At 43.9% G+C, this 18,229-nt stretch overlaps 1 protein-coding gene across 1 annotated transcript; it reads left to right on the top strand.

The window, feature by feature from the left end:
• Positions 1-81: 81 nt before the first annotated feature.
• URB2 (URB2 ribosome biogenesis homolog) lies at positions 82-17,820 on the top strand. Its single transcript, XM_039569514.1, has 10 exons — positions 82-206; positions 387-552; positions 1,756-1,932; positions 3,188-6,560; positions 7,932-8,092; positions 9,853-9,963; positions 10,886-11,128; positions 11,512-11,602; positions 13,192-13,331; positions 17,065-17,820. Exons 2-10 carry the CDS (start codon positions 427-429, stop codon positions 17,260-17,262), a joined length of 4,620 nt encoding a protein of 1,539 aa, XP_039425448.1. The 5' UTR covers positions 82-206; positions 387-426; the 3' UTR covers positions 17,263-17,820.
• Positions 17,821-18,229: the final 409 nt, after the last annotated feature.

Here is an 18,229-nt window from a genome sequence, read left to right as displayed (position 1 = left end):
CATGGCCCGGCTGACACACGCCGGGGCGGGCGGGAGCGGGGCCGGGACCGCGCAAGCGCCCTCTGGCCGCCAATGGGCGCGGGCTCGCCCCAGCGCGCCGCCTCCCGGGCTCGGCGCTGCTTGGAGGGGACGGAGGCCGGCGCGGAGGGCCCGGCCGTGCCTGGTGCGGGGAGTGGGTAGCGACGTCCCTGCGAGCGGAGGGGAAGGTGAGTGGGACCGGGGGCTGGTGGGGGAGAGCTGGGCGCTGGGGAGCGGGGCCGTGGGCGGCTGGCGGGTGGAGGGGGCGCTTGGGCCCCGAGCGGTGCCACGTGGGTGAGTGCGTGAGTGTCGGGGTGAGGGGCCGCTGCCCGTCCGACCGCATTCTCTTTGCTTGGCGTTTCTTCCAGACGCGTGTCTGCCTCTTCGCTGTTCCCACGTGCCGCCCCCATGGCAGCGATCTACTCCGGGATTTACCTGAAGCTGAAAAGCGCCAAGACTTCTTGGGAGGACAAACTCAAACTAGCTCGGTTCGCGTGGATTTCTCACCAGTGCGTCCTGCCTAATAAGGAGCAAGTGAGTGCTTTTTAGTGGTGAACAGTGATGAAAGATGAAAATACCGATGGCGGATTGCTGCTGTGGATGAATCAATTCTTAAAATCCAGACCTAGCTTTTAGCTAGCTGATAGCACTGTAAATATAGCGCTGGTTTAGGATTGTGATCAGCTCTGATTTCTTTGTCGTTACATGAAATGTTTTTTAAAAACATACTGCAGGTAGCTTTAGCACAAAGTCCTGCATTAGTGAAGTATGGAAGAAACTTTCTTGTAAAGAGGGTGGTGCCTGTGTTCTGTCTCTCAGAGTGATGAGAAATCATTGTCTTCAGAGCTGTCATTGCCATTGGTATTATGTCCAATACAGGACACTCCGAAGTCAGATGCTTTTGGCCATAGTTAAAAACAAGAACTTCAGGGTGGGAGGACTGACTGTAGCCATGTGTGCGTTCTCTGGTGCTCAGAACTTGTGCATGAGCAAAGAGCACACAGTGGATTCATGGACTGCTGCTTAGAAGGTGATTTGGTTTTCTCTTCATGAAACCCGCTGTGTGTCCTGTTTTGTTTGGACGCTGTTTCCTGAAGGTCTCTGCAGTGTTTCCCTGGGTTACGGGTGTCTTGTCCTATTCCTCCAGCCCTGGTAGTACTGTGGGGTCTAGGGTTTGCACATCTGAGATCTATGTTTTGGGTTCTTGTTATTTCAGTTACTTAGAATATTAAACTTAGCCATACACTATAACTTCGGTTTTGAAACAGTAATTAGTAGATTTCAGCATTTTCCAGTTTGCACCTGTCTGAATTCCTGGGCCTGAATTTCTAGGTAGTGAATTTCAACACATGAGGAGAGGGATGTGAGTGGAATGGCAGCTGTCAGAAAGTGAAAACCAGCTGATTCTCTGAGCACTGATTTAAAAGACTGCATTTGCTAACCGGTATCAATTGTTAGAGTTAGAATGTTGTCAGACTTTAGATGTTCACTCCTGAAAGCTGTTTTGGGATGGTACATGAGAGCACAGCGCCAACATTAGGTAGAGTGTAAGCTCTTAGGAATTGAAATCTTCAGAGGCAGACTTCTCTGCTCACTCAGAGTCTGTTCTGCTTGGATGTAGCACAGTTCTCAAGGCACAAACACTGTAACTGTGAAGAGGTACTGCTTTTGTCCTGGTTTTGCTTGGGGGTTATTAAAGATTTATTAAAGATTTCTTGTTTTCCCTTCTCTTAACAGGTTTTACTTGACTGGGTAAGCCATGCATTGGTTTCAAACTACAACAAGAAACTTGAACTGGAGGATGAAGTTGTTGAAAAACTCTGGGCATATCTTGACAATGTTATCCATAGTAAAAGACTACAGGATCTCTTAAAGAGTGGGAAGACTATTGGTCTCAGTTTTTCAATTGCACAGGTAACTATAACTGTGGATATCTCATAAAATTCTGGCTAGCAATATGTATCTTTTACAGTACTTGACTCTTTCTCACAGTGTCAGATGTTAGATGAAATATGTATTAATCTGATAGCTTGCAGGACCTATACTGAAAGTTTCTATATTTCTGTCCTGCAGTACAGTTTGCATTTGTGCAGCACAAAGGTTAAAAATGGCAGAATTAGTGAATGGCTGCAAAGGCAGTGAAAATGACTTGGAAAATGACCCTTGTAGTTTTGATCAGATTGAAGGGAAGCAAGAAAAGATTGTCTTTACATGCAGAATTGAACCGTGAAGTATGGAGAATCGGTTGGATGAAATCTGTGCTTCAGAGACTTTATGCAGAAAGTGTGCCAAATTTAAACATGGTCTGGGTATGAAAACCTGTCTGGATAAAGATTAGGTCAGAGGTACAGGACAGGGTACTCTGAACACCAAGGACAGAGGTGGTAGAGGGTCCAGTGGAAAGAATTTAAGGGTCTGTTTTAGTCCAACAGTGTTCCAGCTGAGGAGATGAACCATCCACAATAAGTTGTAAGGAGACAGGTGACGTTTTTAGCAAAATAGAGGCAGATTTGTAATTGTTACTGAATTTGTTTGCAGACGTTATCTAAAGGTGAGAAAAGGGAACAAGTGAAAAGTGGATCAAAGGGAAAAACAGGGAAATCCACAAAAAGTTTGAGAAAAGGAAAAGAAATGCAATATTATTTCTCTAGAAATGTGTATCCCTCAAAGAGAAAAGAGAACAGTCCTTCACATTCCAGATATCAGCACCAGAAACTGTCTTATTTTCAAATATAAAGATGACATTGAGTCATGGACATTCTTACTAAATAAGCTCTCTGTATCAGAGCAGGGATGTGTATTGTGTGTGGGTTTGTTGTTGTTTGGAGCATGATTTTGAGGACCATTCAAGAAGGGAAGAAGTCTACCCCTACTCCGTTTCTGCAGGATGAACTATTAGGATCAAGTATGGATAGTCTTACGCCGTTGCCAGTAGCGCACATGAGGGCTTCCTCACTCATCTGGTGCTGCAAACAAATGCAAGGACAGTGGAGCTTCTAGTTTGAGACCTATGATGTGAGAGGCCCAGCAGCAGCTGTTGGCATGTCCCCCTTGCTTTCAGCCACAGCTCACAGAAGGTGGTGTTGGTTCATTGTGATGGGCTTTATCTTTGTATGCTAAATTGACTGGTTTTTGGGGTTTGTTTTTGTTCTTTTTTCCCCATCTTCAGGTCATAAACAAAAGGTTACTGGAGGCCTGTTCTGAAAAAACACAAAACATTGGCACAGTGCTGAGCTGCTCCAGTGGCATCCTTTCTACTCCTTCGCTGTCCATCATTTACACAGCAAAGTGTGAGCTTTTGGTTGATCTCCTCAGCAAGCTGTCCAAGCTGGCATGTCAGCAGCTGGCTTCTGATGATGCTGTGGGCTCCCAATTGTTCAGCGTCCTCCAACTTACCTTTGCTCAGTACCTCCTGATCCAGAGGCAGCAAACCAACCCAAACCGTGTGTTTGGGCAAGTGACAAGTCACTTGCTCCAGCCATGTTTGCTGCTGAGGCACTTGTTGACTGTGAGGAGCTGGACACAAGCAGATGATAACCATGTGCGTCAGCACCTGAGCCGGGACATACGAAACCAAATAGAAACTTTGCTGCAGGCTGGGTTATTTCAGCCTGAGCTTTTCTCATCCTACAAAGAAGAGCTGCTTCCAGAACAGGAACCCCAGGAGAAGAAGAAAGGAACTTTGAAAACTCTTTTGCTACCAGTCAACACAGTGCAGACCAAGCTGGGCAGTGACTTGTGTGAATCTGCCCTCCATGGGGCGGTTGTGGCTGGTTCGGTGTCCCTGCTATATAAGCTCTTTCTGGACTCATACTGTAAGGCAGAAAACCACCTCGTGTGTTTCCACATGCTTAGCAGGCTTTTTGGCTGTCTCAGGCTCTCTGACCTACAACAGGCAGGGAGGAGGGATACGCTCTCCCCTGTGGACTGGAGCACAGAGCTGCTTGCTTTGGAACAGCTTCTGAACTTGGTGCTCAGCAATGATATCTATAATGTCGCCAGTGACCGCATCCGGCACAAGGAGGTGCAGTTTGGGTTTTACCGGAAGCTAGCACAGATGCTGCTTACACACTCCCAAGCTTCCATCCCTGCTTGGTTCAGGTGTCTCAAACTCTTGATGTCATTAAACCACCTTATAGTAGAGCCAGACCTGGATGACTTGGTGTCGTCTTCTTGGATTGATGCCGAGGCCTCTGAGCCGCGTACGAAGAAGGCACAGGAGACTCTCATCAACACCATATTCCAGACTTACTCCAAGCTGAGGCAGTTCCCACGGCTCTTTGAAGAGGTGCTGACAGTCATTTGCCGGCCAGCTGTTGACGAACTGAGGCCGCCCATCTTCTCTTCTGGCCTGACAGTAAAGCTTCGTGAGTGCCTCCTTGAACTGCCACCCAACCAGATTCTGGACATTCTGTGTCTCTTTGTGGAGAAATGCCAGACCCTTATCATTCCAGCTGTTGAAGGGTCAGTTGACATGGCCTTGAAGCTGATGTCAGTGTGCTCGGTGCTGCATGCTTTTCTGTTCAACATGAGGAGCCTGGATGATGTCACTCCTTCCCCTGTGGTGCTTCGCACTCAGCGTTTGATGGCAAACATACAGAGGGGAGTAACTCAGCCACTGATGGAGCTGCTGCAGGCTCCTAGGAGAGAGGAAGAAAAGTCAGAGCTTTGGTTAAGAAAGGCCAGTGACGCTGCTCTCCTCCTTGTTTACACTTGGGTTCAGGTAGACACTCTGTTCGGTTTTAGCTGCAGTAAATATGTGTCTCCAACAGCTGAAGTTGCTGTTTCTGAACCTGCTGCAAGGCTCTGGGGCATTTCAGCTTTCCTGCCTGGTGTGAAGGAGCAGTGTTGGGGGAGAGTTATGGAACTTGCAAATAGTTTTGCCTCCACTAGTAAATACTGCTTAGAACTGCTTGCACTTCAGAAAATGAAGATGATGTTAATGCAGACTGAAGCTGACCTACAGGCCTTGCAGCATGCTGCAGCTTTCATCCTGGAGTCTGGAAGATCCACCATGAGCAGAGGAGAATCTGAACCGTGGGACGGAGATATCAGCACGATAACTGAGTTTAGCTACCCCACAGCACACTGGCACCTCGTCATGTCCAACCTGACCATCCTGTTGCCGTATATTTCCTTAAAAGATGTAGAGTACATTGCAAATGTGCTTCTAGAGACATTGATGTTGGCCAAAGCCCAGGAAGCTGCCACAGACCAGGGGCCTTCCATCAGCATTGGAAAGATATCCCTTGGTTTGATCCACAGCTCTCTTCTACCAGAAATGAAGGTCCTGCACTGTGCTTTTCTGACCCATCTTATTCATCAGTTTGCTGTGGTGCTGCCCTCTGCTACCAGGGATTCAGTAGATCTGCCACTTCAGCAGCTGTCTGTGAGTAATATTCCTTGGCATGAAGAAATTATGGCTCCTTGCAAAACTGTTGACCCCTTGGAAGTGCCATCAGAAAACAAACTGCAGAAGGATGAGCTGAGCTTGTCATGGAAAACACTGGAGAAAGTTGCCCAATGTATAGTATTGTTAGCAAAAAATGGCTGCCCTGTCATCCTGAAAGAACGTCAGCTACAAAGATGCCTGGGTTTGCTAGAAATTGTTTCTCTTCTGAAATTAGACAGTTTTCTTCCTTCTGACTGTACTCGGTGTTTCCTGGTGCTGCTGTCCCTGCTAGTTAATACCAGGGCTAGTGTCTCTTGCAGCAGGTTGTTACTGCTGAAGGTTTTAAGTACTTGCCTCCACCTCTTGCGGTGCCTGCAAGCTGGCAGGAATGCCAACTCTGTTTTTAAGGTGTTACATGCCAGCGATGTTCTTGAGGCTGTCATGACCTCCCAGCTTACAGCTAGCAAGTTCTTTACTGATGTCTTGACTGATGTTCCTGTTTGGGCACAGTATGTCCAGGAAGTCCAAGAGTTTTTGGACAACTTTCTTCAAATGATTATTGAAAGAAGACAGAGTGTGAAGCTCAACTTGGAAAAGTTCATGTCTTTCCTGGTGAGCTGCAGGCCAGACACAGGTGCAGCCAAAAGCAAAGACTGGAAAAACTGGAATCCTGCAGCTGAGCAGTTACTGCTTACAGCATTCACCACACTCTGTCGTGTCGTCACACTGCACCTCCAGCAGCTGCCAGAAAAGAATCTGCATTCTGCGGATGTGATGTCTGCTCGGTTGGAACCAGTAGTTCTGCAGATGGTCAGAACTGTTGAACACGGTCTTCAGAGTAACACCCCAAACCAGCTTTTGCCTGTAGCATTCATACCATCTGTCACTACTCTCCTCAAAGCAGATCTGAGCCATCCTGTCAAGAAGGACTGGCAGAAGGAGCCCGGTGGGTTTTTGGAGTGGCCCCGTATTAAGCTGTACCAAGAGTTTTACTCTCAGATACTGAAAGAGCTGCCCTGTGCAGGGAGTAATCTGCAGTTCCTTCAGCCTGCATTGCAGTTCCTGACCGTCTTCTGCTCCGTGCCAGAGCTGTATCCTGGAAAAGAAAGTGCAGTCATGGTTGTTTTTGCTATAAGAAAGCTTCTCTCTGGTATGAAAACTCTTTCTCCACCTCCTGTGCTAATTCTGTTAGTTAAAAGCCATTTAGCAAAGCATACAGCTTCTTTAAAAGTCTGTATCTGTTTACTTGTGTTAAAACAGCAGGCTTTTTTAAATGTGTAACAGGAAAATTTTCAAGGAGGCAATATTGTGGTACCTGGACCACAGCCACCATCTAATTTGGTGGTGATCTTCTGATGGATGTTAACATCTTAATAAGTTAAGGTCCTGAGTTACTCATCCCTGGTAGAACATTTTGAAAGTAATTGGAACATGGTAGTACTTCTGGATGTAGGGCTGAAGTGCAGTGTCCTGCTTGTGTAATTGGTATAGTAGGCACCACTGAGGCAGCTGATTTGCTCCAGGTCAGGTCTTACAGTAAAGTACTCATCTGCTTTTGTATCTGGTAGGTGAGTTTATAGAACAGTGGAAGTTACCTCACTGTTAAGGATGCTGAACACTATGTGTTAATTCTGATAAATTCTGTGGGATATTGGCAGGTTGGTTCCTTTATCCTCATCAAATAAAGAGCCAGGGCTGGAGACTACATGAAAAACCTACTGCCAGCTGTGGGACCTAATGGCTCCTTTATGTTGCCTCATTCAGAAAGAGAGAAGAACACAGCACGGGTGTAACTGTTCTCTTTGACTTCTTCAAACTGTTGGAATTTGTCAAACTTACTGCTGGTGTGCTCTAGTGCAGTGGTCTCCAACCATTTTTGATTGCACATACCTATCATTAAAAAAAACCTAAAAAATTGAACACGCAGCCTGAACTCCACTGTGTACATTACAAAGCATACATACAGAAAATGTTTAAAAAGCATGAGATAAAGATGAAATAAACACTATTTAAAATATTTTTTTATATTTGTTGAAGATATTTTACTTGTAATTCCCACACCCCAATGAATTGTCTTGTGCACACCCTGTGGTGTTCACACCCTACTTTGGGGACTGCTGCTCAAGTGAGCTACAGTCGTGATCTCAGTGTTTGTACTGCCATTAAATAGTCATAAAAAAAGCTTTATGCTTTTGTGATTTGTGATGGATCTCTGGCCACCATTTGTAGAAAAGACCTGTGGCTTGTTTAGCCTGCTCCCTTGGCTTGTGCAGCTGCTTTTGTGTAGTCGTTCTGTGTTATTGAAGACTTTATTGGTATGATGACTGCTCTGTGAACCTGAGAGTAGGATATACTTGAGATCATCAAGTCATTGTACTGGTGTGGAGAGAGTTAAGCAAAGTATTGAGTTCTTTATGTATAAGAGTGTTAAAAAGAGCTATTTTATTTTTTGTTTGCCGTGTTCTTACCTGTGGAAGTCCTTGTCTGGGCAATTGATTGCTTTTGTCTCTTGAATATGCAGGTCCTGCAATTACAACCCAGGTGATCCAAAGTATGGAGATGGAGCTGACAGAGGTGCTTGTCCAGGTGCTGGGAAACTGCTCTGCTGAGGAGTTTTATGCCATAATGAGGCTGGTGCTGCAGGGACTGGAAGTGAGGAATATTTGGCAACAGAAGGCTAAAGTAAGACATGATCTTAATATATTGTCAACTTCCTTGTACATGCTGCTGTATCTTGAAAAAAGGTTGTTGGCTGAATAACATTTGTTACACATTTTTTTCTTCTTTGTCTCGGTTTTGGAGACAAAACTTTGGGAGGAAACACTCTGGAATGAGTGTCTCCTCCGAAGGGAAAAGGGCCTCCCGTTTTCCTCCACCAATAAGACAAGTGGGTCACAGTGAGAGTGGAAAAAAACCCCCCAAACTGTTTATTAACACACAAACAAAACAGGGTAGAACAGGATAAAAAACCCCCTCAAAATACAACAAATTCCTGGGGAGGGAACAGACACGTGGGCTAGGACCAGCCGGGGCCACCTCGCAGGCTCCCTGGACTGGCAAGGAGGGAAGGGAGGCAGTGAGGCAAGGGGAAGGAAAGGGAAAAAAAGAACAAGAAAAAAACCCAACAGAGCCTTTTCCCAGCTAGCTGGAGCACAACAGAAACCCAAAGAGCAGCACAGCACTCCCAGTGCACTCCCTGCCGAGCCCCCGAGCCGCTGGGCCCCCGTTAAACTGCCCCACACTCGGTGCTGTGGCCCCGGCCCCGGGTCCATCCTAAAGGCCCAGCGTCCTTGGGCATCGAGCGGGCGGGTAAGGAATAAAGTGGCTTCAAAACATCACCCCAGGACATTCTTCCTGCTTTATGTTCAGTGATCAGGTCAAATTATTTCACATGTATAAGGGCTTGGTGACTGCTGTGTTCTGTATATAGATTGAGAGATGGAAAGATCATAGAAACCTACTCAAAAAACTTTCTGTTCAGCTTAAGGACTCAGCAGTCTGGATTCCAGGTATTGTCAACAGAAATCAGACAGCTGTGGTGTTTCAGGCCATGCTGAAAGCTCTTTCCTACTTGCTGCTCAGAGCTCTTGCACAACAGACACCAGCAGTCAGTGTTTGTCTGTGGCTCTTTTTTACAAGGAAAAGGCACTTTTAGAAATGCTAGCATTTTTAAGTAAAACCAAAACTCTACATTTTGATACTTGTTGCTCTAAAGACTACTCAGCAATAACCAGATACCACTCAGGATGTTTTTAAATTCTGTGCCTTTCTTCAGAGCAGCTTAAGCACCAGTGATGATGTATGGAACACTTTTGGCAAAAAAAGTCAGCTGTATGCTCCTTAGAAAGCCCAGTGACTTGAGAATGACACTTGGATTAAACTTGTGGGGTTATCCAGCCCTGTCTTGTTTGTCAGAAAGAGATGTGGATGTGCTGCATCAATTCTTGATGCATCTCTTTGAAAGTGTGTCTGGAATTCCTGAACTGCACGGATAATTCCTGCTACCTGAATGTAGCTTGCAATATGCTTCTTTTATTAGTCTGTATAAACAACTAGCAAGTAAAAAAAACACTGCTGCCAAAAACAGCATTCTTAATTTACAAGTGTACTGTATTGCCTCTGCTTCCCTCTGTTATCTAGTGGCAGTTGTATGAGAAGGCTTTCCTTTCTTAAAAGTCATGTAAGCCTTTTTGTACAGTAAGTTGATTGTGAAACAAATGTGGCGTGAAGTACATTTGGGTCAGTGCTGCTCAGTGTATTGAATTCTGTTGAGCTGCCACTTACTTCACAATTTCCAAAGAGAGGTGTTGGTGGGAGGCCTTTCATGTGTCAAGGCTCTGGTAATGCTCAAAAGTGCCACTGGTCTTGAAAGAGCTCTTCTGTGCTTGAAAGGAGCCAGTGTGCCTTGTACCCCTGACTGATGATCCGTCTGCTTTCTGCAGGAAGTATTGTCAGCTGTTACGCTAACCAAATTGTTGCTCAGCTGCCCATTAAGTGGAGACAAAGAGAAAGCTTTCTGGTTTGCCAGCCCTCAGATAATCACAGCTTTAGCTGTAAGTATCTCTTTATTGTAACTTCATTACCTACCCCTCTTATTTGTTAGAGTCTCTAGTGGTTACATTTAAGGTGCACAGAGGCACACAGAAACAAAAACTAAACAAATCAATGCCAGATTCATCTGAATGTTTTTGTCTAGACTCTTTTTCTCCTCCTTCCTCAAGTAAATCTCCTGTGAGTGCAGTGTGCAGATCATCCATTTCTTATACACAGTAATTTTATGGAACTACACCATGTAATATGGAGCTTGGGAGAAACTTGTTACACTACAGAGTAGAGAGTCTGTCTCCTGTCCTTCCTTCTGTCTAAAGGAAAAGGTAACTGTCAGCCATGGGTTGCAGCAGAAGCCAACAGCAACAAAACAAAAAGAAAAAAATTCTTATATAAAAAAGTAATTATATAAATTTACTGAATTATGGAAGGGAACCTTAACTGAAACTAATCAAACCCAAGTTTCCTGTCCTTCATTTGTACAGCACATAAACCTAGTAGGTTTGTCTTCTCTTGGGATGATATCTCTAGGCAAGAATTTATCAGAGATTGGCTCTGTAATGCCTGGGAGTCATAAGCTTGCAGTTTCTGCCCTTTTTGATAGGTCTGCAGGCTTGTAAGGGAGTGAACTGCATCATTGCATTCGTGTGAAGAGGTGCAAAGAGGTGCTGGTTTCCAAGGGGCCTGGGAATAGTTGCTGTTCCAGTTATGCTCACAGCAGTGTTTGTTTGAAATGCCTCATATGCATCCTCACCCAGGGCACAATTGCATGAAAATGGCTCAGGTGCAGGAGTCTCCCTGCCAGTCCAGCTAGCACAGGTCTAGTTTCATTTTTTGTTTCCAGTTGGAGCATTAGGGTTCTCTGGTGTTCCAACACTAATGATAGGTGGCTAATGCATTTCTCCATGTCTGTTTCCTGTCTTGTAGCTGCAAACCAAAGAGGCCTGTCAGGACCAGTCACTGATTTCCGTCATAGTTGTACCCATTCTAGAGACTGTAGCAGCTCTGCTAAGACAAGGAGAACGGGTTCTCGTGAATCCACATCATGTATCATTGGCATTCAGCATTCTCCTAACAGTCCCTCTGGATCATCTGAAGACAGAAGACTATCGTGGTGTCTTCCTGGGGGTCCATGAAGTGCTCTTCTCTATTGTGCAGTGTCATCCGAAGGTACATCTGGGAGGGGGTGGGAGGAGGGGAAAAAGGCAGAAAGAGCAAAACAGCAGTGATAAAATTTTTTTTAGTATGGTTTTGAAATATTTTGTCTTGTTAGTATGAAAGTGTGTTGTACTGCTTGTCATTTAAAAGGCTGGGAACCTCAAAATCACATAATTTCAGTTGCTCTCCTGCTTTGCTTGTGCCTGCACTGTTGTTCTCTAACAGTGGATTGCTTATGAACATCTGATGCTAGGTTAGGAAAAAACGTTTCCTTTTTCTGTGGTTGATCTCTAGAAGCACAAATGGCTCAGGATGCAGAATGAAAAGATAGTTTCTACCCTCTCCACTCCCTTTACTATGTAATCTCAGATGTTTTTATTTCGTGTCTTTTTCAGGTGCTGTTGAAAGCAGCACCATCTTTTCTGAGCAGTTTCCATCGTCTGGTTGTTTCTGTCATGCATGAAGGACGTCAGAAAGGAGACAGAGGTACCATGTCTTTTCCACCTCTGCATTATATATATACACTGTAATTTTATATACTCTAGAAGAGGAGATACTGAACAGGGCAAATTCCTCAAAACCTAGCTGTGACATTGAAACTGTCAGCCCTGTCTGTCCTTTATGTAAAACTGGGGATGAGCTTTGTGGTGTTGTGGGCTTAGGAAGATATCTGGGGCTCCTGTGGAGCTGCATGCAGGACAGCATTGCTTTTGGTGAATAAGTTAATCTTCACTAACTGGCTGGCAAGTAGACAGGAACCAGTAAGGCTTGCTGTGCTCAATTTCTGCTCTTCCTATCAACCCCTGTGTCTGGAAGCATGGTGGCTGCAAGCTCCAGTGATGCACGCTAATATGTGTGAGTTATAATCCCAAATCAATGTTACTAAATGGAATTTCTCGAGACTGGACCTGTGTTTACTGTGGAGCTGAGCTGTCACCATTCTATGCTAAATATAAAGCCAGAACTCTACATATCTGAAGCATCAGTTGGGATTAGATGATATATCTGTATGATCAAGGATTTGGAATAAGTGTAATTAAATATCCTAAGAGGAAGTGGGAAAAACATACTTCTTACTGGAAGTTACTAAAGAATTTACAGTGTCAAAGTAGACAAGTCAAAGACGTTCACAATGATTAAGATGGTCAGGACACAAATACCCTCTCATTAACAGTGGTGAGTTTTGAGACAAGTTGGCTTCATGGCCTGAAACTGATTGTATCCCAGCTTTCTGCCTGTGCCATGTTCAGATTTATCTCAGCTGCTATGGTGCCCACAGCTGTGGGCAAATCTAAGTGTATGTATTCATTGTAGAGGAATATATTAGCTGAGGCTCCATCATAGAGGGAAAGGTATGTTAAACTGGTGCCAGACTTGGAGAATTGTCTTGCTTCTGCAGTATGTTTCCCTAAGGCAAGGGTCACAGGAAGCTTACCAGGTACATGGCATCATCAAGTTGAAAATGATGCTGTTTATCTTTGCAGGATTGTTCTGGTTTTGTAACAGGTAACATGAAAATAATTTCTGGCTTCTCCGCTGTTTGTGCTAGCTCTCTTCATTCTCTGCCTACTGAGGTAATTCTCAGCTGATCTCACCAGTCTCACTTTAAATATCTCCAGTGATGTAGCTTTTGCTGCCATATTCCACATCATAGATCTCATCAGAAAGCTTTCTTACCATGTTGTTTCTAAGAAATGTCTTCTGATTTTCTCTAGGTAGGGAATACAATTTTCTTGTCTCCTTGTTCTCTCCTCCGCAGTGCTAGTTGGGACTTAATCACGGAAGGGACCATAACTGCTGCTTTGATCACTTCAACATCTATAACAAACAGTTTTTGCCTTGCAGTGCACATGAAATTGGAATCAGTATACTCTTACAAAATAGCCATTCTAAGAGAAGTATTTTGTGTGTTGTACGGGGCCTCTAGCTGTGGCTTGATAAGAAAAGATGATAAAATGGGCAAGCTGTCCTTGGCCTCATGTAGTTCAAGCATCAAGACTGAGTGATTCATTGGGGTTTCTTTCCTAATGTTTTTAAGCCTCAAATGCCAGGCTGCATCTCACTTTGTGTTTTAGGCAACACGGATGACTTTGAAATGATACTGAAATGTGCTCACTTGGTGGAACGGATGTATACTCATATTGCTGCAGAAATGGAGGACTTCACTGTGTTTTCTGCTTTCATTGTGGCTCAGTATGTGACTGAATTGCAGAAGGTATGTTCTCATCTATCTTGAAAGTGCCATAGTACTGGGCTAGCTTTGGAGTTTCTGTTCCAAAGGCAACTCTGTTAAATTTTGTAAAATTTGTGAAGTTACAGAAGTTGTTAAGCCTCATGGAGATACAGGTTTGATCCAGACTGTTATACTGAGCAAGAGTTTCTGAGAATGTTTCTTACCAAACTCCTGGAAAATTTTCTAAAGGCGTGGGCTGTGTCTTTTTTTTTCTAAGATGAAACAATGCAGTGCCCATGTACAGAACTGCTTTGCTTTCATGCCATGTTGGGTATTGCTTTTCTTCATAGAATCATAGAATGGTTTGGACTGAAAGGTTGAAAGATAACCTTTAAAGGTCATCTAGTCCAACTCCCCTACAATGATCAGGGACATCTTGAAATAAATCAGGTTGCTCACTGCCACATCCAATTTGGCCTTGAATGTTTCCAGGGATGAGGTATCCACCACCTCTCTGGGCAACCTGTTCCAGAGTTTTGCCACCATCATTGTTAAAAATGTCTTATACTATTTGTCTCCCAAATAGTTTTGTTGTCCAGGACTGGTAGTAGTTAAGGCCCTATCTGGCGAAGTAATGGTGGAAAATTCTGGAAAATATCTTTTAATATGGTCTAAATGATTAAGTGAATAGAAAAAATGTTACCAAGTCAAGAATTATTAGCTTTTCAGTAATTCTGTACCAAATCCTTCTGTACCAAAGGTACCATTCTGATCCTTACTGAGAGCAACTACTTCTGCTCTTATGGATGCCAGAGCCAGATCAGTATTTTCTGTCATCTGGAGGTAACTTCAGCTTGTCATTTTCTTCAGCCCAATATACTTAGATTTCACTAGGGTTTGAGTGCTGCTTGTGGCACAAGTACCTGCAAATTGATTATTTGTGGTTCTGGCCTGGGCATGGGCTGAAATACAGAAAGGAATTTTAGTCTTTGTTTTTAGGCCCTCTTACAAAAATAAAAATATCCTAACTGGTGCTATGTTCCTGAAGGATTGTGGTGTAACCAGTGTAACTAACCATGGAGGTTATTACAGAGGTTAAACTTTGCTGCCTTCTCTCATGACCTTTTTTCTGTCTTTTTTCTTTTTTTTTTTTTTTGGCTGGGGGGGTGGTGGAGCAAAACAATGGGAGATGTCAGATTTCCTGGTTAGTTGGTTATTGTTTACGTAGTGAACATGGTAGTTCGGCAGAGGGAAAATTGCTGTTAAGACAACTTCTGTTCCCTTTAACCACCTCTGAAATCTGTAATCTGGTCATCACTGAATGTAAGTCTGAAAGCCTGACTTGAATTGTCAAACGACCTTTTTAAGTTGAAAGGACACTTGTCTCTGTATTAGCAGGAGCACAAAGTCTCATGAGACTTCTAGGAAAGTTTTGTGCAAGATGTTCACTGGGAAATGGAAAATGATGGATGATAGCTGAAACCACAGATCAGTAATGTATGCATGGAACCTTTGGGTGTGGAAGGGGGAATTGGTGTAGTGTGCCACCAGACGCTGTGGCAAAGGAGTGTTTTCTGTCTGACAGAATAGATAGATCACAAGTAGGTGATGATTTATTTGCTCGTTAGACTGGTGGGAATTGATGGATATCAGAGGAAGGGGAGGCCTCAGCATGCCTGTCTTAAATGGAGCTTGAACACATCTTTCATGTTGCTCTGTGGAGGGAGAGAAAAACTCTTTTAACCATTCATCTCTTCCAAGTGGCTTTCTGTGTGTGATATGAAGACCCTGAGGGTCCATCAAAGATAACTGAGAAAAACATGTTGGTAGGTTTAACTCTTTACATGGGCATTTGCACACTTACTGAAACCCTTTTAAGGGTCTGCAAACTAGAGCTGATGAAAGCTACTGGCCTAAGTAGTTACTTACCCCTAAAGTGGTTGTGCAGCAGCTCCCTCAGTGCTTCCTCTTTATACCACAAATTATTTTGTATTAATCTAGAAAGATTCCTTGCTGGAGTGGGTGGCATCTCTTTCATACTGTTGACAGTGCTTTCTGCTTGTTGCCTATGAGCTGTTGCTTAATTCAGCAACAGTGAAATACCTCTTCACACATTTAATGTCTCACATCAAGAGCTCTATAGTGCTTGACAAATTGGTTATGCTAACTGTATAGACCATAAACCACTTACAAGTATAATTAACTGCCAGCCAGTAGTGGCAGCTGTTTAAATTTGGTTCTGCTTCCCATGGTGTTATTGGTGTTTATAGGAAACTGCAGAGCAAGAATGGACCAAATAAGGCATGGGTCCAGATGAATTTGTGGTGTGAGGGGTGCAGTTCCGTTAACTGCAGCTCTCAGATAGCTACTTATCCCAAGTGGGCCATCTGGTCCATATTGTCAATAGCTGTGGGTTTTCCTGTCCTTGTTCTCTGCAGTCATTTCTCTGCCCTAGGAAGGGAGAGCCCAGCCCAGTGCATTCACTGGGAGCTGTGATGCTCAGCTGTTCTCCAACCATATTGCACAGTGTAGGGAGAAAAAACATCTGTTAGAAACAAACCAATTGATCAACTGACAGAGAAGGGGAAAATTACAACCTCTTGGACATGCAAACACTTCAGGGTCACAGATCTTAATGAAGGCTTATGTGCCTTAATGCCTGCTATATGTTTTTCCCTGCTATGTTAGTGGATCTAACAAAATATATTAGCTGTTCCACATGTAGGGCAGAAAGAGAGCAGGAGCCTGTCACAGTGGTGAGGAGTGCACTTCATTAGCAGAAAGTTTATTAGTTGCCTAAGGAAGAAAGAAGCCTGAATTTTAGTGACAGCTTTTGATGTAATTTTCATTAGGCGTGGAGTGCAGAGGCTGACATCTGGAGGCATAAGGCTAATTTTGGGATTCAGCAAAGATAAGACATGGTTCTGCAGCAAAAATGACGTGATGATGCCAGAGGCTAGCACTGTCTTGGGCAGTGAAGTACTTAGCAAGTGATTTGTGAGCACAGGACAAATTTCAATTAGCCTAGAGCAGCAGAGGACTCCAGAGGCAGCACTGCTGTTCCTGGTTGTAGTGGGGGTTCTGCTGGTTGTGGGGTTGAGCAGAGGTAATGTCAGGAGCAGGGCGCCGAGTCCTGAGTAATTTCTTGTATTCCGCCAACTTTCTGCCTGACTTCAGGCAAGGTACCTCATTCCTGGTGTTAAAACAGATTAAGGAAATATACATCTCCTGAGCTTTTTGAAGGCTTCTTTTATTAAGGTTTGCACATTGAAGTACTCAGGAAAAAATTGTTAGATAAATATCAAATAACGAAATGAGAAGTTATAATTGTTTGACTACCCAATGTAAATGAGAGAGCAGCCTAAAGGAAGTGCGCATTTATAACTGACTTACTAGTATACAGCCTATAGGAGACATACAGAATCTACTGAAATGTGTAATCCAAGGCAAGTATTTTAGGGGTTTTTTTAATTACAGTTGTTGTGCAGAGGAGTGTCCATGTGATTCCAGGATGATTAGTGTCTTTGCCACTGCAGCAATGCATATAGTACTCCTGTGGATTTTACTGTGAAGGCTGTGCTTGTTTTGCAAAACATGTTTGCAAAAATCAGGGAAATACTGCACAAGTCAAAATCTTGGATTTTATCTAATGGGCTGTTCCAGATGGTCTGATGCAAAGGATAACGTTGTCAGCATTTAATGTACACTGACTGTGGAAACGGTGTTTTCTTGCCTTTCTGTCTTCAAGTTTAAGGCAATTTTGTTCTTCTTGTAGGTGACTTTGCACCCAGCTGTGAAGACACATCTCACAGAAGGAGTATATCACATCCTTGACCTTTGCATTGAACGGGACATCAAGTTCTTGAATGCATCGCTCCCAGCAGGCGTGAGGGAGGTCTTTAAGGATCTGTATAATGATTACAACCACTACCACAAAGCAAAAAAGCAGGGGGAGGAAAAGTACACTGCATGAGGAATCCTGCCTGGTGCTGCATGATCAGTTATGAACTGATCTTGCAGCACTGAGAAGATGCTCAGTTGCTGTTTGGTTTGGGATGACCAGTAAGATCGAACCTGAGGAGGGTGCTAAACATGAATTGCATTTATCCCTATACAGCCAGCCTTCATAAGGGGGAAAAAGGGAGATGGGGAGGGAGGATGTGCTGTGCTGTTTGGTCTGGTCCTGTGTTGTGACACAAATGACAGAACTGCTGTGCCTCTGCTGGCCCCTGGTGAACTCGCTGGGAGCCCTGGGGAGCTCACTGCAATTTGGCAGCAGATGTCAGGCTTCAGGCTTTGGCACATCATGGTGCTTTCCTGTGGAAGCAACAGTCTGGTCTAAAAGCCAGTGAGGGATATAACTCCTGCTTTCGCTTACATGGTAAGCAGAATTAAAGCAGTTAAAGTGCTTTTTTTTGTACCCTGTTATTTTACATTTTGTAGCTGAAGAAATTTGTCAGTGTTACACAGCTGTACAGCAGGTTACTGTGCAAAACTGCAGAAATAACAGTAAAAAATTTGAAAGATTGTATCTCTTTGCTTGATTGGTTTTGCTGTCCAGTCCAGCCCTGGGCAACCTGATCTGACCTATTGAATTTCCTTACCAACTGTATTATCCTCTGATCTCACGATAATCAAAAAGACTGACTGCCTGGAGCTCTGGTCGATTTACTGTCATTAAGCAATTACACTTAGTCATCTGAGCTGTGATCACTCTCCATGTACAGTTTTAGCTTGTGACAAATGTTAATTACCACTGTTACTATCTGAGACCGTTTTTGGTCTAAGCTCAGCCTTGTTGCTTTGCATTCACTCTAGGTTAAGAGTAAGGCCTAGACTTCTTGCAGCTCAGCTGACAGGAAGCTTTATCAAGTTTTATCAAGTATCTCCCTTTCATTAGCTAAATGACAGAAGTTTATTTTCTTGAAAATGATAGATAC

This window comes from Corvus cornix, chromosome 3, assembly GCF_000738735.6.
Source record: "Corvus cornix cornix isolate S_Up_H32 chromosome 3, ASM73873v5, whole genome shotgun sequence".
NCBI lineage: Eukaryota > Metazoa > Chordata > Aves > Passeriformes > Corvidae > Corvus > Corvus cornix.
The sequence above is the reverse complement of the archived record's forward strand: the minus strand, read 5'-3'. Positions and strand labels throughout refer to the sequence as shown.